This window comes from Prinia subflava, chromosome 5, assembly GCF_021018805.1.
Source record: "Prinia subflava isolate CZ2003 ecotype Zambia chromosome 5, Cam_Psub_1.2, whole genome shotgun sequence".
Lineage (NCBI taxonomy): Eukaryota > Metazoa > Chordata > Aves > Passeriformes > Cisticolidae > Prinia > Prinia subflava.
The window spans coordinates 27,272,543-27,293,980 of NC_086251.1; the positions used below are offsets into that span (position 1 = coordinate 27,272,543).

The 21,438-nt window shown below is 39.8% G+C and overlaps 2 protein-coding genes across 5 annotated transcripts in view; one reads left to right on the plus strand and one right to left on the minus strand.

Moving 5' to 3' along the window:
* ZNF106 (zinc finger protein 106) overlaps nucleotides 1-757 on the minus strand; it is a 39,386-nt gene extending 38,629 nt beyond the window's left edge. Inside the window, exon 1 of one of the 2 annotated variants that reach the window (XM_063398599.1) lies at nucleotides 628-757. The gene's annotated coding sequence lies outside the window, so the exon portion shown is untranslated. The remainder of the gene's footprint in view (nucleotides 1-627) is intronic. The other variant, XM_063398600.1, reaches the window with a different exon arrangement.
* Nucleotides 59-17,736, plus strand: SNAP23 (synaptosome associated protein 23). 3 transcript variants are annotated; one of them, XM_063398613.1, is made up of 8 exons: nucleotides 59-157; nucleotides 9,093-9,198; nucleotides 9,761-9,802; nucleotides 11,047-11,095; nucleotides 11,574-11,691; nucleotides 15,139-15,291; nucleotides 15,844-15,988; nucleotides 17,599-17,736. In XM_063398613.1, the coding sequence occupies exons 2-8, from the start codon at nucleotides 9,142-9,144 to the stop codon at nucleotides 17,662-17,664; spliced, it is 630 nt and encodes a 209-aa protein (XP_063254683.1). In that variant the 5' UTR covers nucleotides 59-157; nucleotides 9,093-9,141; the 3' UTR covers nucleotides 17,665-17,736. The 3 variants fall into 3 exon arrangements, with proteins under 3 accessions (XP_063254683.1, XP_063254681.1, XP_063254682.1); XM_063398611.1 differs by lacking the exon at nucleotides 59-157 and adding an exon at nucleotides 1,071-1,200; XM_063398612.1 differs by lacking the exon at nucleotides 59-157 and adding an exon at nucleotides 1,082-1,204.
* Nucleotides 17,737-21,438: the final 3,702 nt, after the last annotated feature.

The window sequence follows — 21,438 nt, forward strand, 5'->3', positions numbered from 1 at the left end:
CGGCCGCGCTGCACGCTGGGAGGCACGCCTGCGTGCCCGCGGGGCCTGCCGGGAAATGCAGTCCTGGCGGCGGCCGGACGGTGATGGACACCCGGCAGGAGAAAGAACTTCATGGCGACGGCACCGGGCGGCTGGGGGCATTTCCCAACAGATAATGGTAATAAACGTTATTGTTGTTCTGTGTAAGTGCAGCGCTTTCAACACGCACAGTGCCACGTGTTACCGGTCTACAAATCAGACGCTGCAGACCGCGGGTACCTCAGCAGCGAGACGCCGTGGACTGCACGCTGGGCCGGACCGGCCGGGGCCGCTGCGCCCGAAAAAGCTGCTCCAGGGGCGATTTTTAAGGCAGGAGCAGAAGGCATGGGCTGTGCAGTGTGCAATAAGCCTTACTGCACCGGGACCTTTCAGGAGGCCAAAGTCCACTGGGGCTTGGAGCATCCCGAGATGCTGAGAGAGGAGGGAAACCAAGACCCAGCTCTGAGATAGCAGCAGTTTCACTGGAAGAGCGACTAGGAGCCACGTTAGCTGATGCAGGCCCTGATGCTGTGAAAGCTACCGCCTGTACTTAGAGCGCTTACAGCCCTACAGCAGGCACGGGATCTGACAGCAGCCTGAAGAACTTACCCACACCCGACAAGGGATATACCTCAGGAAAGGCTGCGGAGTTCAGCTACAAAGGATGAGGGCGGTGATTTCGAACAGCAGCTTTGCCTTTCTGCCCCCTTCTCTCCGCTGGTGACAGAAGAGAGCTGACACGCATCGTCCTAGCAGAGAGTAGTAACTAGAGAAAAACCTCACTGATACAAGTAGGGCCACTTTTGTACTGCGTTGTTTGCTGCCGCAGCTCCGGTCAGCGCAGCCGCACCGCGGGCCGCCACACAGGCAGCCACACCTGCCACTGACACCGTGCACACCCCACACCTAGGCACCGTCTGCCCCAAGGGGGAGGGAAGTCGGGCGGCAACCCTCGCGTGGCGCCATGCTGTTGCACACAGGCCGGCGTTCCACCCCTCTGCGGGCGCCGGGGGCGGCTCCTTTCCGCCCACACTGGGAGCGCTGCGGAGCGGGCGGGGCCGGCCGCGCTTCCGGGGCCGGCGGTGACGCGCGCGGCCGGCGCTCGGCAGCGGGGACGGGCGGGACATGGGAGCTTAAAGGGGCGGCCCGGCGCGGCGTGAGGGAGCGGCGGTGGCGGCGCCGGTAGGTGTGTGGCGGGTTGGGTTTTGGCACCGTGCAGCGCCCCTGGTAGGGCGGCAGGCTGTCTGTTCCGGTCCGTGTTCTCCTCCGTGCCGCGAGGCGCCCTGTGCGGGGCGGGCTGCGGCTGCCGGGGGCCTCTGCGGGGCGAGGCGGGCCTGGCGGGTCCAGCCGCGCTGGCCCAGCGGTTGCCGTGGTGTGTCGGCAGCGCGGGGTAACGGGGCGGCCGGGGGTCCTGGCCGGGGGTCCTGGCCGGGGGTCCTGGCCGGGGGTCCTGGCCGGGGGTCCTGGCCGGGGGTCCTGGCCGGGGCCCGCCCAGCCCCCGCCTCAGCTGTGGGCTGCGCCCGCCCCCCTGTGCGAGGAGGCCTCGTGGGCGCGCCCTTACCGGGGGCGGCAGTGCCGTGTCCAGGTGGTTTTTATTTGCTTGGCGGGAGCCCGTGAATTGCGCTGTTAGTAGAGTCCGGGAGAAAACCCACTTCTTATTATTTCTTCTTAAACTTATATACTGTGTCCTGCTGCCTTTAGACTAATCTGTAAGATGCTGTAGTGTTAATGTAGTAAGCAATAAGCAATGAAGTGCATTTTGTGCTGCTTTCACTTGTACGTCTCGGTGCCCCTGGTCCTTCTGGGAAGCTACTGACGAGTCAGCTTTATTTTTCGCTTTTTTCCCCTTTTTTCTCTTTCTGTTTCACTTAATGGGAAGTCAGCACATGACTTGACACTCTTAAGTAAACGACCTAAAGGAACTTTGGAAATTTCTTTATGCAACTTCTCTAACTATTTGCCTCTTTTTTTTTCTTTTCTTTTCTTTTTTTTTTTTTTTCTTTTTTAGTGTCCCCTTGAAAAGAGCACTAGCTACTCTGGGTTTAGAACTAAGGATGTTGCTTTGTTTCCCCTTCATAAACAAACGTGATTCTGTGCTGTAGAGGGAACAGCTATGTAGAAAGGTCTTTAGGGACAAAGCAAAGCCTCTTGTGATATCAATTGCTTGCTTGATTGATGTAATTCATAATTTTCTTGCTTACTGGCAGTCTAGGAGCCAGTCTATACGCTTGACCTCCTCTGCTCTGTAGTTTTTGAAGTAAGTTATTACATAGCACAGCTTGGTCTTTAGGAGAAATGGAATCTCTTCCTGTCAGTAAGTGGGTCAAAGTTTGACTGTGAATTTGTATTGGCCAGTGTCTGATTCGGAGGAGGTTTCCCGGGGCTTTTTCAGGGACAAAAATGAGTTGTTGAGGTGAGTGCAGAACTGAACACACTGCCCGGAGGAGGTGGCGTTGGTAGCGCCTATTCTTTGTGCTATCGCCTCTGTGCAGTGTGTTCAGGAAGCTGATAAGAGAAAGCAGGAAGCATGCAGACTAGTGTCCTGGTCGTGGGCCCTGGCCTCTTCCTCCAGGGCCACAGATGCTTTATTCATTTATCTCGTAGACATAATAATCTGGGGGAGTACATTCTGGTGCTGATACCTTGTGCCACCCTGCATTAGCTGGGCTGAGTTTCAGCTAACTAGCAAGTAGGATAGCTGTTTGTGTTAAGGAAGAGTTTTTAAAAACCAACTTTTCTGTATTAGTGCTATGAAGAAGTTGAGAGACCAAAAAAATCTCCATCACTAAACACAAAGCTGTCCAATAAACTGTCTAATTTTGACCTTTGCAAGCATGCACAGCAAGCTCATACTTAACACTCACATATCTACAAATATTGTTTCATGAATTCTTCCATCTTTTGGGGAAGGCAACAGCTTCCTTTACAAGAGAAGGAGCTGATAGCATCCACAATCACCTGAGGCTGTACCAATTCACTGACAGCTAAAAATACAGCTCATGAGGAACTGGCTTTCAGTTAGTTGCTGCAACAGCCGGGTTGTATCACCAGCTAGTTCCTATCTTTGTAGTAAGAAGGCATAGTCTGTATTTCTCAATCTTACTTGTAGATGCACTGGATAGGCTATTTCCTTCTCCCCCCCTGTTTACAAATTATCAGTGAAAGAGGAAGAGAAACTTGTGATATTGATTAAAAGCATAACTTCACAGCAAAAGGGGTGGGTGCAAACAGAGGACCTTCAGATGGTGAGTAAGGAACTAGTTTATGATATGTAGCAAATGGCAATGGATATATGACAAATTTCTGAAAGGCATTTAGCCTGTCAGAGGTACAGAACTTTTGCTTCAGAACAGCCAGAGGTGCAGGACAAAAGTCTTATTCAGGATGAGTTTCTGAAAGTGCCAGCAATCAAAACAATATTGATCTGGTGCAAGTGTCTGGCTTTAGAAAACTTACTGCTTTTGTCAGCCTCTCTCTGTCCAGGTGTGGACAGTGTAACTGGAGTTGAGAAAGCACTTTATCAGGCCTTGTGGTACCCTGCAGTTAACTTAATTTCATAAAGATCAGTAAGGGTTTTGAGTAGTTTGGACAGCACAGCTTTATTGTGCTATGACTGTCATAAAGCAAGAAATTTTTTTTTCCTAGAGCCAATAAGCATTGGAATTGCATCTCAGCTAAATGCTGAAGAAAAGCTATTTAAATCATGTAACTTGCCTACTATAGCTTTCATTACCGTGGAAGTGTCTTATAAATCCCAGAAGATTATTGGTATTGAAAAAAAACTTTAAAATGCTATGCAAAGTCACTGTTGTAATGGCTTTTGAAACTTGTTTACATTGGAAATTGAGTGTGTTGGTATAAATAGCTGGCTTCCAATTGGCAAGTAATTCTGAATGAAAAAGAAAACACTTGCAAGAAAAACCCTTAGTGCTGCATTGGAATATTTTAGGCCAATGAGACAGACAACAAAAAAGAGATTTCATGTTAATTTTTTACAATGTGCTCTGGGAAGGTGGGTGGCAGAGATGATTGTTATTGCTGGCTGCTTACAGCAATGCATTAATCTGAAGGTTTAATTTTATCTCAATGCTTTTATCTTGAATCTTCCATTCAAATGATTATTACCTCCCCCCCCAGAGTTCTCAATGTGCCTATTTTCAGGAAACCCAGCCAGTGAATTGCTGTTGGATGAAGTGATACTTCCGTAGCTTTTTGATCTCAAGGGGATATTTAAACCTGGGGACATGTAAATGCGCCAGGGTATTCCTAACACTGAATTTGCTCCTCTCACCCTATGAAAGTTCTGCCTTGGCAGATGTTAGCTCTCAGTTCAGTAGCTGGGACTGGGACAGAACTCAGTGCTTGGGACTGATCCACCACAAATGTGAGTAGTGCTTTTCCCAAGCAAAAATTTGCACTGTACTCTCACAGGATCACCCTCCTGCTTATAGAGATCTGCTCATAGCTCACATCAGCCTGTGTCACCTTCTAGCTTTTTCAAGTTACACAAAGAACCCACTAAAATGCTTCAGCTGATCTGCGGGTGTCGATTAACAAAATTAAGATCTCTAAGCCAGTCATTTTTTGAATGGACCATGATGAAAAGTGATTATTGTGTCCTTCGTTATTTGTATCCCTTGTTATTTTGCAATAACCTTTGCTTCATCTTTTTCTCAGTCTTCTCCAGCCTAACAACTTCACATAGGAGAGTGAACTGAAAGGTTTCCAGGGTTTTTGAAGCCATGACTAAATGAATAGTAAGTGCTAAGAAAAAAGACATAAGTTTGTTTCCTCTTGTTCAGGAGACAGAAGTAACTGAAGCCTAATCCATCCTCGCTGGGATTGGGCAGCAGTGTCTTAGTTATGATATGTATTTTAGTGGTGAACTTACAGGATGGCTTAGCCCAACATGAGTAGTCTTGTGAAGAGATCTAAAGCTTTGGGTTGGAATTGGAATTTCAAAGAACTGTCTCTCCTGCATAGTCTTCCAAATAAAGCATGGCACTAAAAATCAGGTCCTTATGATTTGCTGGCCATGCATTTATTTCCTTGCTGCTCTGATTTCTCAATGAATCTTCCTTTTTATAAGACAGTGATAGTTAAGGTAATGAATGTCTTGTAGTCTGTTTCCTAGTATGAAAGTTTAATGAGCTCAGTTACTTCAAGAAAACACATTTTTGTAGCAAGTTTAGTTTTGCATACTCTGCAGGTATCAGGCCTTCCTATGAAAGGGGCAGAAGGGGAGTTGTACTGAAATGTTTAACTGAGCAAATACTGCAGAAAACTGATAACAAAAAGTAAACAAAGCTGGCATCACATCCTTCCTTAAAGGAGTACTGCTTTTTATCTAGACACATTAGATTCTTGTTTGAAACTTGCCGGTCTAGAAAGAAAATTAAGCAAAAATAGGAGAATATTGTTATAATTATGAAATATCTTTGTAGGCTTTTTTGACTTTGGTTACTTTGTGGCTAGGATTTTTTTAAATGGTAGGAGAGGGAAAGCAAGAAAATAGAGATTGAGCATCAATATTAAACTAAATGCTTGCATTAGCAAATGATATCATACCAAATGTTATAGCCATATCAAGTTTTTTCTCTCTGTATATTTTGTCTTTGAGTAATCCTAGTGCCTCATGTATAAAAAAAATTTGTCATATGCCATGGGCATAAGAGACGAATACCTCAAAGCATGCTTTAGGATTCCTAGGCAGAAAGGTGGGGAAGCGAGTATCCTTCTCATTATTACTGCTCAGTGTTCTGTTGGAACAGCTGAGTTATTTCAACACAAATGGTCTCGTCTTGGCTGTTAAAATTTCTTTTGAGGTGTCTTGCATGAAAGGCACTGGCTATGTTCAGCTGTTCCAATTAGGCCTGCAACTATTGAGTGTGTATTTACATCTTTGGAAAAAGCCTGTTTTGGAAATGTTTTGTTTAAGTTAGTGTTGTGTGCTTTTTTTATGTTTTAAACTGCTGTTTGGTGAGAAGTCTTTATTGCCTAGGGAATGTGCTTTTCTGTTCTGCCTTAAGGCACTGGTGGCCTCTGCAGAGCCACTGTGTAGGTTTGTGTCTGTGCTTGCCAAAGCAATGCTGCAAACTAACAGGAATAAAACTGTGGGGTTTTTGAGTCTAATGCATTTGGCTCGGATATTCCATTTTAAACTGACATTATGATCAAACTAATTCAAAGAACATGCTTTCTTATGCCTGTCTTAATGAGGTAATCTGAATATGTCTTGTTTTACATACTCTAATAGCAATGTCTGAAAAATGAAGGTGGGTAAGCTTGCAAGTAAGTCTAGAGAAAGAAAGAAAGGTTCCATCACTTTTCAGTGACATAAGACCTCAAAAAATTATCAGAAAAGTTTAACAGATAGCTGAATCCTTTATCTATGATAAAAGGTTGTAAGAATGTTTCTATTAACCAAGTGTTCTGAATGGTTTTACTTAGCTTACTCACACACAGGTCATTTATCCTAGCAATTATATGAGCTATCACTTTAAATTATGGTTTCACCTCACAAGAGGCAAAGCACTACAGGATGTCCAAATATGAGCATTAAAAGACAAGCACATGCATACCTCACCTCTGAAGAATCCTGGAAGTAACTTTTTTTCCCTCTGTGTCTGCTGTGTTGGAAGGGTTTTTCTTCCGCATCTTGAAGCTGGATTTCTTCATTGTTAGGTCAATTTATGAACAGTTTCAAGACCAAATACTATTAATTTAGGGCAAAAGTGATGGAATGCTGTGCATTTCTATAGAACTTCTTGCTGCCTGGCAGTGGAGCTATTCAGGAAGATATGAGCAAGCTAGGGGAGCACAAAGCCTGTCTGTCAGCTGTTGGAACTGGTTTGCTGATGACACAAAGCTGGGAGGAGTGCCTGACACCCCAGAGGGCTGGGCAGCCCTTCAGAAGGACCTCGAGAGGCTGCAGAGATGGGCAGGGAAGAACTGTCTGAAATCCAACAAAGGCAAATGCAGGGAAATGCACCTGGGGAAGAACAACCCCAGGCACCAGCACAGGCTGGGGGCTGCTCTGCTGGAGAGCAGCTCTGCCAGGGGGGACCTGGGGGTTCTGGTGGACAACAAGCTGGCCCTGAGCCAGCAGTGCCCCTGTGGCCAAGAAAGCCAATGGGATCCTGGGGATCATCACAAGAGCATTGCCAGCAGGCCCAGGGAGATGATCCTGCCCCTCTGCTCAGCCCTGCTGAGGGCATATCTGGAGAGCTGTGTCCAGTTCTGGGATCCTCAGTACCAGAGAGACGTGGAGATTCTGGAGTGGGTCCAGTGGAGGGCTACGAAGATGATTAAAACACTGGAGCATCTCTCCTACAAGGAAAGGCTGAGGGAGCTGGGCTTGTTCAGCCTCAAGAAGAGACAACTGCGAGGGGACATCATCAGTGTCTACCAATATCTCAAGGAAGGGTGTCAGGGGATGGAGCCAGGCTCTGTGTGGTAGTGTGAAGCAGCAGGACAAGAGGCAATGGGCAGAAACTGATACACAGGAAGTTCCACCTGAATAAGAGGAAAAGCTTCTTTACTGTGCAGGTGACTGAGCACTGGAACAGGTTGTCCAGAGAGGTTGCTTAATCTAATTCAGTGAAAATAGGTACTTTCCTCCCTTTCCCAGGTTTACTGGTCCTTAGCTGTGCAAATCAGCTTGAAGGGCGTTCCCAAAGCCTGTGAATGAAAAGATAATTCACTGATTATACACTGAAATTGGACTACTGAAAACAGAGTTATTTAGAGGCCTTGTGTGAGAATATCTTGATTTAAAATATATATATATAGCAAAAAACTTTAAATAACATCTACTTTAGAAAAAATCTCCTAGAATCATAGTCTTAGGCTGTGCTAGGTGCTGAAGACCAAACCTGCTGAAATATTCTTAAAATCTTGAAGTATTTCAGCTGTAAGAGATTTAGGTGTCTTGATTTCAGTTCACCATTACAGTTATGCACACTTTCTGTAAAGAGCTATGGGGTAACAGCTGGGCAAATCTGCATAAATTTACCCTCCTAGGAGCAATTACTTATATATTCTAAAAGACTGATCTGGTAGGGGAGAATGGATCAAGTCAAGCAGGATGTTTGGAATTATATCCATGGGTAACATGAACTTAATTGCAAGCTACTCATGTGAAAGATCAAGGATTAGTTTAAAATTAAGGGGGAAATTTTTTTGGGGAAAATATCCTCTTATTTCTCAGGTTATGTGCTATCTCATTAAATTCTTGTGTAGCTTGTGAGTTCTGTTTTCCCATTGCTAGGAGTGCTGGCTTTATTACCATTCCTCCAACCAAAGTGCAGATTTTTAGCTCTGAAAAACCCATCTCTGATAGGAATACACTTATTGATGTAATTGCTCATTTAGCTTGTATTTTAGGCAAAATACCGATCTTCTGTTTATAGCAAAAGGTAAATCATGGTGTGTTGGGACTTCAGTTATGACCCCGTGTTTATTGTGAGAAAAGTGGATTAGAAAACCTTTACTACAGTTGCAGATATACCAGTTAAAACTTTTGTGGATCCTTTTGCATTTGAGGAATTCACCATACAGTAACAACAGCCATTTCTAGAGTGTTACTTGGGATCATTTTAGGTGGTGTTTCATCTGTGAAAATGTTTCCCCTTTTTCTGACTCTTGAAAATCTGCAACAGAAATGGAAAAAAAACCTTTTAAAGTTTATTCTACTAACTTAAATGTTGTAATGAATTTATTTCTGTATTACTGGGCAAATCAATGTGCCTTTCCAGCATGGAGAAGCTTGTTATTTTAAGATCTTACTTCCTGTTTTTTACCTATCTAACAATAGAGGTTTTTCAAAAATGTTTAGGAAGCCAAATCTTGGAAAGAAAACTGCTTCTTATACTGATTGTTCCTATATTTATTTTAGCTCCTCAGTGGGGTCATATCAGCTGAATAATTATTTTGGTGTCTTCTAGTCCTAATGAGATGTTTTACTATGCAGAACGAAATGTATGGGCTCTCATTCTTGGAACTATCTTCTAGTTTCAAATCAAAATACTGATGAAAGGATAATTCTGATGCTTGCTTGTTATCTGCTATTACAGGGGGAAGGTTCTCTTTAACGTGATTACTTGCAAGTAGTATTTCCTCATCATGGATGAGCTATCACCTGAAGAAATTCAGCTGAGGGCCAACCAGGTCACCGATGAGGTAAATATTATAGGAAGACATCTGGGATTACAGTACTTGTCTGACAAGATTAGAATATCTTTTAAAAATAAAGACAAACCAGGATAGCTATTCTGCAAGGTTGTAGCTGAATGTTTTAAATTTTCACTTTAGTTGGTGAATACTGGAGTGAGGACTACTCGTAAAAATAAGAAGGAATTTTAACTGCTGAATTTTAACATCATTTACTGATCTGAGTACTGATCACCCAGTTCTGATTACTGATATGATAGAATTTGGTTACTTACAGCATTGTAAATTGTATTGATACTTTATGGCTTTCTTATTTAACTAAAATTCATTTGAATGTGTCATCTTTTATAATGACTTTCCAACAAGATAAGAGAAATAATAGCAAGGACTAAAAACCAAGAAAAAATAATGTGCTACCACTATGAGCATCTTGTAGCATATATTAAATGTAGATAAGGTGATGAACCTTTTGTATACTTTTGCCTTACTACAGTGAACTGGCAGAGAGGGCTTTCAGACATTAATATGTATGTAAGTAATTAATGCACTCATTTTAAAATTCTCTTTCTAGTCTCTGGAAAGCACAAGGAGGATTCTTGGCTTGGCCATTGAGGTAAGAAAAAGCTTTTGAATTCTCTAGATTTATTAAGTATAAAAGCAGCGTGTTAACTGTCATTTTAAACAGTTTTTTGTCTTTCTCAAACACGTACTTCATCATTAGAAGCTGCTGCTTTAATTCAGTAGTTGCATTGGAATGACAAAACCTTCATGATTTTTATATATCAGATTACAGAAGAATCAATCAATATCCTGTTTACCTATTTTAAGCAAAAGGATCTAATTTCCAAATGCTACAGATTAGTTGTAAAAAGTCTTCTGATGGTCAGTCATGTCTTTGGCTGCTGCATAATTTGGTTTTCATAACATCTTTCATCTGTCTTTTAGCTCACTTTGTGAACAGTGCAAATGTTTCACTATGAGGACAGTAGGTCTCAGTTGGGTGGGGCAGTAGAGTACGACTGCTCTTGGTTCTAAACAAGTAATTCTACATACATCTTCTTACAATCTGTTCATCAGTTTTAACTGATAATGAAACTCTTAACACCCTTTTACATGACTTCAAACAAATCACTTATTGAAGTGAAGTTGTGTGAGCAATCTCATACAACTCCTCTGCACAGTTTGGCTTGCTGAAGATGCTGCTGTTATCAGTGAAGCATTTGAATCATCGTAGCTTGATGAATACTTCTCACACACAAGTGTTAAAACATGTCATAAGCCAGCATAATTTCTTTTGGTATACATTGGTGATTCATTCTATGCTGCCAGTTTACAGTAAAGCATGGGTGCAACTTCCATGCTAGATCCAAGACTCTGAGCCAGCAAAGAGCTCTGCTGTAGTATATTCCTCACTGCTGAATTCTTAGGAATGGTTTTGCAGGCTTTGTTTTGCTTTCTTTCACTCCAGCTCCCGGGATTAAAGGCCTTGTAAGCCCTTTTGAAGGATGTAGGGATGAATGTACCAAATGCTACTTCTCAAAATGAAGCACAGTTAGGTTTACTTTTCCAGCTAGTTCAGTCTGAGAGTTACAATAAATTTTATCATCTTTCTGTAATGTAAGAAAAACCCCACAGAAAAGCCATAAAAAACCCATTAATTGAGATAGTGTCACAGGTAAGGTGCTTATCAGCCTAACATAGCTTATAATTTAAGACTTCTGATAGCTTTACTACAGGAGTTGTTTACAGTACAGTGCTTTATTATAAACTTGGTTGGATTATCAAACTTACTGTCCAGACCTTCTGATTTTGCGCTGCAATCTTATTTTATATCTGCAACTAAATTTCTCTCTGCAGTCCCAGGATGTTGGCATCAAAACTATTAGCATGCTGGATGAACAAGGAGGTAAGTTCTTCCCTGACACTAAAAACCAATCTTAGAATGTAATCAGTGTAGGAAAAGAATTATCACAAAAGAATTGTTCCTGAAACTAAAGGCTTATTATTAAAGACTATTCAGGTGAAAATGAGATTTCCTATTTAGTTATTCCTATGTATTTGTAGTATTTAAAAAAGGTTTTAAAGTAGTTGAGAGGTAATGATAGTTAAAATGTAATACAGCTCCAGTACAGAGGCTGCTTCTTGCCACTGTGGCATGAATGTAACTAGCTGCATTTATTCTAAAAGTAGCAACAGAAATGCTCCCCTAAGGATAGGGAGGATATTTGCAAAGTAGTAACCAAAGCCTCTCACTGAATATCTTTCTTAAAAATTAAATCCTAGAAGGCAAGAAAGAAAAAAGTCATTAGTATTGGTATAAAGATAGATAGAACTGAAACTTGCTATCAGTCCATGTTTATTCAGGTTACTTGTTTCTCTTCTAGAACAATTAAATCGTATAGAAGAAGGCATGGACCAGATAAATAAGGACATGAGAGAAGCTGAGAAGACACTGACAGAGCTCAACAAATGTTGTGGGCTCTGTGTCTGTCCTTGTAACAGGTCAGTTATATTGGTACTGGGGCCTGGAGTTCTAGAATATTTCCAATATCTACTCTTCCAGGAGATGTTAACTAATAAAAGAGCTAATTTAAAAATGCTGAATTTCTACCAAAGTTGATTGTTTTGGCTTGTAGAGCTGCATCCTTTTAAAATTGTATGAGAGTAGCTGAAGCTTACTTGTATCTAACCATACATTGTGTCCCTTCTACTGTAAACATAGCTGCTGTATAACATCTTGCACAGTTGTGTCCTAATCTCTTTAAGGCTTCTATTTAGTAGAAGACTATGAATGTCTATGCAAATAAGACTGCATTGGACTGTAAATAGCTACAGGTACCTGTCTGTTAGAAATCTGATTACAAAAATAATTTCTTCACACCAGTGCTTTTGTACTAATTTAAAAGCAAGGCAATTAATTTCCTTTTGGAGAAGGAAATTAATATTAGTTCTCTATGTATTTGAAAAATAGTCATGCTTTAGGAAGGGTGAGAGTAGGAGAGCAGAGCAGACACCAGTGTTAAAGATTTAATCTTTTCACTACTGACTACATAAAGCAGACCTGCTTCACAGTACCTTTATAATAGCAGTGTTATAGCTGCCATATCTGTCAGTTGAGTAATCTAGTCTTTTGTATGGCACTTGATTTGTACTTTTAAACAAGTAAATAACCTAAACAATGTCAGAATTATTTTTGATGGCGTCCTAGCTTTACCTTTAAGCAGTAAAGTACCAAATTGTTTGTATTAATTGGATATGATCATAGCCCTTCCAAATGAAGGAGGCATAAATTGAGTATGGTGACTAAAATGAATAACGTGTGCATTTGTTGGTTTTTGCTCTTTAGCATAAGCAAAATCAATTATCATTCAATGGATAAGTGGCAGAAGTTGAGGTAAAAGTTCCTTGGAGTAGCTGAGTCTACCTGACCAACAGAGTAGTACTTTAAGGTCATTTAGGACAGATATGAATGTGACTTCTAAGGCTGAAAGTCTTAGTGCCTTAGTCCCTTGAAAATGCAGATGTGCTGACCTCCGGATAGGTGTGCTTACTGCTTTGTATGAGTTGGCTCAAGCTGGTGGACTTTGAGCATTTTGACACACTCAGTCTTTGTTTTCTGTAGTTGATAGTCTTATTACACTGAAGCTAAGCAACTTATTGACCTTGAGCAAACTCAGAATTTGTGCACTCTTGTGGCACTCCAAGTACACAGGTAATGAGAACAGAAGTAGTTGTGTACGAAACTGGACAGTTAAGTACAGAAAAAAATGGGTGAGAAGAGGGCAGCAAAGAAGAGTGTGTGTCTTTGATATATCTACTGGTACACCAACCCTTTTGTCAATATCAGACTTGTCAACCAATTACCTCCACAGCTTTTCATATTTTTCATAAAAGCATAAAGCTAAATAAGCTAAATCAGAACACTTGCTGAATTATTGGGTTGATTTTTTTTTTTTAATTTCTCCTAGGCTTATATTATTTATAAAAGCTTTGTATGAAAACACAAAATACTGGCAGTTCTGTTATACAATCTATGTATTAATAAGAATTTACCTTTTTGTTGATCTTTACTATGCTTTCTTCTCCATTCTCTCCTAACACTGATGCTTGCTTTCTAAAAATGAAGACTAGGATAAGAAGCTGTATGCACTTAAACTGGTGAAAGTGGATTTTAGGACAAGGTCAGTGTTCCTAGTGCAGATGAACATTTAACCAGCTGTCTGAAATGATGTTTCTATTGCATTTGTGCTTGCACGTGCATGATGTCTGTCTGCATGCGGCTCTCCTTTTGACTGTGATGTTTTGTAATACTGACGTGAATAGAAAATGTCCATTCCTACAGAGGGTATTATTAGCTGTGGAAATGGTGAGCAACTGCTCGAGCCATTGCTGGTTTGGCAGGCTGTATAAATTGCCTTACTTTTGCAGAAACAAAACTTGAGAAATGTGAATGTATAGTAATTTGAAAAACAGCTCTTAAAAATAGGTGGTGAGAAGTTTACTTCTTAACTGTGCTTACGTTGAACAATAATTTTTTTTCTGGGTGTCTACTTCACAGGTGCAGCTAGTCTTCAGGTCACTTGTTTTTTGTTAATGAAGTCCTCACAGTTGCCTCTGGCACCTAAGACTTCACTTCTCCAGAAACAAGTCACTCAAAGATCTCTTCCAGTTATGGCTTTACTATAAATGAGAGTAAAATATAACACTCAATCTAGTTGCAGTAAACTTAGAGATCATTAGGTCTGTGTATGTCCAAGTAGCTAGAATTGACTAATTTAGGTTTCTTCAGAGTTTTGTTGTGTGCAACATTATGAACTGAGAAATTATCCTAGTTTCTCCCCTCAAGATATTCATTCTGGATTACTACTTGTAGGATCTGACCTGTGAACCATAATTTCCCGTATTGAATGCATAAACACCAGTAGAATGAGGGGGAATACTTGTTCATTATAGCTAATTTCACAACTCTTCAAATGTATAACATCCAGGTTACTGAAAGGCACCAATATCTCTAGAAATTGCCTGTGATTGCAAAGTTAGATGTAGTGAGAGACGCTACAGATTTCCCTTCACAGGTAAAGAAGCAGAAAAATGGCAGTGTCTGGGTTGTCTAGCTTAAAACCTGAATTTGATACAAAACAAGGTCAACATGAGAATATTCTCAAAATAAGTTCTTTAGGATTTGTGAGAACACACCGCATTTAGATAAGGTTATTTTGTTAGGTTTTCTTCCCCTCTTGCTTTTGTGGCTTTGTGATTCTTGAGATTGCTTTGTGTCAGAGTGCTTTCTTTTTTTTTTTTCCTATGAATTATATGGAAAAAGTGTAATGGTAAGTTGGTTTATTGATTTAATGGAGCTAGTACAATTGAATTGCAGAAAAATAGAGCTACTTAAAGAGCTACTATGGCTACTGTTAGTTCATAATCAAAGTTAACATGAGAAACATTAATTTTTTCTGTTGCCAAGTAATTTTTTTAATGTTTGATGAAAAAAACCAGTAGCAATTAATGGTTTTCTTGCATAGTACAGGTATTTGTTTGAGAGAGGTTTTGCATTCATCTGCATTTCTTCCTGAAAGATAACTCATCTTGACTCCAGATTAATTCCTTTTATAAATGCAACTCTATTTTATGACAGGGTAAGCTTTCCTGTGACTGTCATAAGCTTCTGTCCTCTGGTAAAGTATTACTTCAAGCAGATTACTGTTCTAGTATTAAGGCTTAAGACCAAAGTAATCACCGCCCTTAGAGTAACTCAGTTGTGTTTGTACTGTCAAGATACATGAACTTGTATATATATAATATATAGACAAAGTTTTATCTGTACAAAATTTAATCTCTTTTGGACACAAGACAAATGTTTCTGAAAATTCTAGATTAATACTGAATTTCAGTCAGGAAGCCGTATTTCTGATGGAGTGGTTCAGATTTTTTATTTTTGTGGAGTAGGACAAAGAACTTTGAGGCCAGCAAAGCATACAGAGCAACCTGGGGAGATGGAACGGAGAACTCAGCAGATCATGTGATCTCCATGCAACCAAGAAGTATAAATCGACAGCAGCCTCAGACTTCTGGAGGCCCAAGTGGGGGATATATTACAAGGTTTGCTTGTTCATATTCCTCAATCTCAAATGCACAAATCCTGTTCCTAGTTGTCAGCTTCTTTCAGATACATTTTAGGTCAAGTTGCTAAATAGAAAATTTTTTACTGTTTGGAGGAATTGTTACTTCATGGAAAGGAGATGGCAAACACCTTCAGTATTGCAGAGCTCATCTTACACTTCTATTTTTTTTTTTTACATAGTGGTGGTATTGTCAGTCTGTTGCTGGTTGTGAGAACTATAAGGCTTAATACTCAGTTACTGAGGAAACTGTTAAAATATCAAGGGCCCTTACTGTCAAACTATATTTTAGAGAAACTCACATCTTAAACTTCTGGTAGCTCTTTAATTTTTAAGGCTATTTTTGTGGTAGTGGCTAGCTTTGCACTCTTTTTTTTGGTGAATGCTTGCTTGAAATACAGGGGGTTTTAAAAGAGGAAAAACATACCTTGGTTTTAATGCATAGTGCAACAAACACGTTCTACTAGAGTAAATCTTGGCTAGATAAAAGTAAGTTCTTGATTCTTGAGACATATCTTAATTATTTGAACAGGATAACCAATGATGCCAGAGAAGATGAAATGGATGAAAATCTTGCTCAAGTTGGAAACATTCTTGGGAATTTGAAAAACATGGCTTTGGACATGGGCAATGAGATTGATGCCCAGAATAAGCAAATAGACCGGATAAATGTAAAGGTAAGTGTCAAAGGTGTTCTCTGCTTTCAGTTCAGAGGCTGTAACTGACAGGTTATTAGGAATGTGCTCACTGTATTTGCAGCAAATATGTGGTAAGGTTATGCCATCCTCTAGGTTGCAATGATTTGAGCAAGAGATATACGGGTATATATAGGGTATATAGCTTAAAATTCAAATGCTTGAGTGTCAGGAAACTTAAATATACAGCACAGATTACTACTTACTCTGAAAATTAATGAAATTCATGGGATCAAAAGTACAAACATTTACTGGAGGTAAACCTCGGGGATTGTTGCTCAGAGGAATTTTTTTTTTCTTGTGGTAGGGAATAGGTATTTTTAACAATAACAAGGCTCTTCTGGAATTCTTAAAAAGTCATTAATGAATATAAAGTAAACCACAAGTAATTAATTTCCTTAATTCTTGTGGACAAATTAATATTGGAGCTGGGAAAGCTTTGGAATAATGGAGTTTGTAGGTGCACAGGCAAATGGTCTGAACATGAAGTTAGTCATAGTAACTTTCGGGTTTTTTGTATCATTTTATTAGTTAAATGTTGGCTTCTCCAAACAGATTAAGCATATATAATATGTTCTGGGGAGGATTCTTTCAAATGGCAGCTTTATGAGAATGCTAAGTCTATTTTTGAAATGCCCATATTCTGAAATGAGTAGAAGTTATTTTATAGACATCCTGGTTGAGAAAGAATTTTTAGATTTTCTTAGAAGAAGATCTGGTAACTAGATTGGTGTTTCCAAAGTGTTGTTAACAGATTAAAGTCTCCCTTTTCTGTAGTGGATTTTTGTCCCTCCCCTTGACCCCAAAGGCAGGAAGGAACTTGAACTGCAAGTGTGCTCTGCCCAGCCCATTGCAAGAGAAAGGTGTGAAATGGCAAATAATTGGCAGAGGTTGAGCTTCTTAGGAGTTCCACTCACAGTGAGGACAAATGCTGATTTTGTGCTTATTACACTTCCTGCACATTCCCCAGAGCACACTGCATAATTGGAGAATTACTTATAAACTCCTTACCATACCTTTCAGTAAAACTATATTTTGACACTTGTTCAACCTAGATACTGTGACCTGTGTTTTGATACTTTATTATAGTAAATTAAACAATAATAAAATCTGAAGCTTGTTCTTACAAATACCATATTGTTACAGCACTAGGAGATTGGAGGGGATGTGAACAAAAACTATGGATTTGCACTAAGCAAAATAAATCTGACATCATCTCTGTAGGCCCAGTTTTGACTATTACTTCTAGTTCAGAGCAACAAGGTCTGAACTAGAGGTCCTTAAGATGTCTAAACCCTGGGAGAGAATTTTTATTCCCTTGTTTTGTTAACATGCTTCCTGACCAGCTGAGGCAAGCTGCTGTGTTTGGAAAGTCAGCTAAATAGTAAAACCTTTTTCTCTTGGTTGTTTCTGCCAAAATTGACAGCATATGCTGTCTAGGGAAAAAAAAAATTACTTCCAGCATAAAGAAGTTGCTCTCCTTCTCTCTACCACAATGATGATACCTTGTGATTCAGAAGTTCATGTCAGTTTGAATTTTTGAATTGTTTTGCATCAAGTCTGCAAATTACCTATGAATTTCTCTCTTTCAGGCTGATACAAACAGGGAACGCATTGAGCAAGCAAACGTCAGAGCCAAGAAACTAATTGAAAATTAAAGCTGCTGTCATTGTTCAATGACAGCCTCTCCAGCTGCAAGCCACCATATTCATGGATCTGTGAAACTTCTGTTCTGAAATAAGAGGGGCTGGGAAAAATGAAGCAGTACCCCTTCTGTAGGGATTAGTTTTCTTTTATTGCTTCATGTAAACATGGCCTTGACTCCAAGAAAGCAGCCAACTTCTTCTACTCATCTGCCTTCACTTTCTTTAAACTGCTCAGGGCTAAAAGTGTTAGGGCTTTGAGAATCTTCTTGCATGTTTTATTCCTCGTCACAGTTTCTTTTTATTGTTTTTCAATGTTATTTTCCTGTACTGAAAATTCAGTCCTTTACTGAAGTTGAACAAGCAGGATAACCTGAATTCACAGTTGTGGAAAGTTGGAGAGGGCACTTTGCACTGTTTGAAATACCTCATAAGATGAGTGTCTTCACTAAAATAGGGACTAGGTGAACGTTGTCTCATTTGTATCTCTAGCATCTAACCATAGTTTTACAATCCAAACCACACAATTGGTTTGGAGTTGAATTTGTGGATCAGAGAATTGAGGAGGCCCATTACTTACAGCTCGTGGGTTGAGGGTTTTAAGACACTTCCTAACCACACGAACTTTAAGGTAATGGTAACCAGAGGGATACACAGGTTTCCATTTCTTTACTGTAAATTGACATCGGTTTGGAGGCCATGACTAATCATGCTGCATTGTTCTGATAATATTTGTTGTGTGTATATATATATATCTGATCTAAACCCCATGCACACAAGTAGAAGATAAAACTATCTCCCCAAGGTATTTATTTGATGAAAAATTTTACACCCCTCATCTAAAAGTTAACTTTCAAGTGTTTGAATGATGCATCTGAACTGGAAGAAACTGAGTAGAAAAGCATGCAGTTTGCTTGCATATCTTATTCTCTTTTGGCCAGTTTTCACTGGAGTTCAGTTTATGCCTTTCTCCAGTGCAAAATGATGATTGAGATCTGGTGCAGAGTTTGCTCTCAGCAGTGACTTTGGGAGTGCTTCTTACACATACCAAAACCAGAGAAGCTTATTGTGAAACTTCTTTGTCACAAGTCTGGAGGAAGCAGTAGCTATTTATGAACTGTATGCTAGTTCTAAATAAACTAGTTCTAAATAGATTCCTGACTGGTTTATTATTGCAGACAATTAGAAATATTACGTATCCAAGTTGCTTGCAAATAAAATGTTCTTATTCTGTTGCAGAATAGAGGAGTTTCTGACCAGGTGAGGTAGAGCACTCTCCTGTGAAGAAAAATAGTTTGGTTTTACTGTAATATAAAAAGATTTTTTTTGAAATTTTGATAGTAATTAAATTGCAAGTAACTTAGATTATTTTAACTCCACCCAACAATATATTATGCCTGTTTTAAAGTTGAAAATTATGCTTTGGACTAACCTGTGATACTCAGTGTTGGATGGCAAAAATCTTCAAACCAAATTGATTGGACAAGTAATTAATAGCATTATGGGGTGTTTTTTTGAAGGACAGTCCACAACTATCCTGTAGCCACTAATATTGAATTTCAGAGTAAGAGATGACACTAATCCACCAAAATGCAAGACTGTTTACACTTAACTGTTTGTTAAGTGTTCTGCTTTCTTTTTAGTAGAAATACAGTCAGTGTTACCAGTATATTTTCGGTTGGCTCCCAGGACAACTTGATATTTAAAGAAAAAAGAACCAAAACCAACAACCACACGCACAAAAACGCACAACAACCCACCAAACAAAAACCCAACCAAACAAAAAAAAAACCCAAACAACTGACCAAAGGATGGGGCAGCTGCATGTAAAAATAGGCAAGTGGCAGTTTGCCTTATGTGAATAAGGCAGAGTCATTTTTAGGGGACTAGATACTTAAGTAGTGTGGGTTGGCTCTTCTCTAGCTTCCGGTAATTGTTGGAATGCTAATGAATTTCAAAAGTTCACTAGCTAGCCAATCAGTAAATGAAGATTATGTGCTTACAAATGCAAGTAGCAAAGAAGTATTTTTAAGAACATTGCATAGTAAAGTTCAAGCGACCACCTGCATAGGGACTTTGTATTCCCTTTTTTCCTTCTTCAGAACTTCAGATTAACTTAAGGAATATTTGCTGCTAGTTGCGAAAGCAAAGTATATGTTATTTAATTATGATTGTCTCCTGGAACAGAAGACTGAAGTGGTTACCTTATTCTGCTTACACAGTGCAAGCCTGCTCTGTAGCATTTGGACATTGCACACGTCGGAATGTTCTTCTCCCTTGCTATTCTTGACTTGCCTGAGCTCTAACAATAAATGAGCATGTTGGCTGATAAAATTCTGTGATTGGTATATCAAAATTGTAATATTGCAGTGAATACCACACAAGGAAATAATTTCTGAGACTCTTGAGTACTATCAGAGTATCAACACTATTTTCTGATGCAGCAAGAGCCAAATCTGTGAGGGAGTTGGTGCCTTTATGTTAGTCAAAAACAGTTTGCTTCTTGGATGTCTTACTGTTGTCTGTAGAATAGATGCTTAATTTCCATATCTATGGTATGAAGTTGACACTTGTACATCTTTGTATGTCTGAATGCTATTAAGAATGAAGGTTTACAATTTCTGCTTTTGATTGTTAAACTATATATTGTGCACAAAAAATACATACTTTTATAACTGAATGTGTTTTAACACTTTTCTCTTAGAAATGTCTTTGTTTAGTTTCCTGTCCTTGAAAAACTTGGCAGAACTAGTTGCTTCTCTTCAACTAGGAAGTTCCTCATCTATTTTTATTTCACAGAAATGCTAGGAAAAGAATGGGTGTGGTTGGAAGAAGAGGAATATTGTGGTCTTTAGCACTCTAGTCTTGATCCTCACGTAATCAACATCTCTTAAATTCAGTGAACTGTGTCCATGTCTTCTTTGAAAAATCATGTCATACATGGGAATATGCTTCAGGATGATAAAGGAACAAAGTAAAATAGCTTGAAACTTTCTAGTTAAGTATTGGTAACAGATGCCTAGCAAATAACTAGTCCAGTAGATGAAATGTAGTGGTTTAACCTATTGCCAATGCAATTTCTTTTATGAGATAATTTAAATTGTATTTTCTCTCATACCAGAGCCTCAGATTCCAAGAACACTTTTAAAGAGGAGGGTGTACTGCAGGGGAAAGAGAGACTTTTGTTGACTTGCAACAATTCTGAGCTGCAAGAGAGACTACCATACGTGGGAAGAGCTTGGAAGAAGTACTTGTAATATACTACCTAATATCGACCAGCAACTAGGAAAAGAAACTAGGGACAGCCTGCTTATGTAACTATTATGAGGAGGCAGCACATGTCCCTTGGGTCCACTCAAAGGACAATAATTGGTAAATTCAAGCTAGTCTACTCCTTGATGAAAGCTTTTTAGAACAGCAGTAACTGTGCTATGAACTGCAGCACATGCTGCTTGTACAGCTACTTGCAGAACTCCTCTGTGAAGGCAATATGGTGAAACAACTCACTGTTCACCCCACAATGACCTGCAGCTGCTAATTCACCTTCACTGCACTTGAAGCAATGCAGTGTCTAAATGCTGGAGGAATAGATGCATGAAATGCAGTGTCTTACTGCAATGGAAAATTGGAAGCAAGTGATACAGGTCTGAAACAAAATCCACTAATTTTTATGTTGTTAGCTAGGGTAATGTTCTACCTCAGTAATCCCAAAATTAAAAATCTGCAAGCATAATTGTGCACAGAAATAAGATTGGTTTATAGCTTCACTTGTTGCAGGGTGGGGGTGAT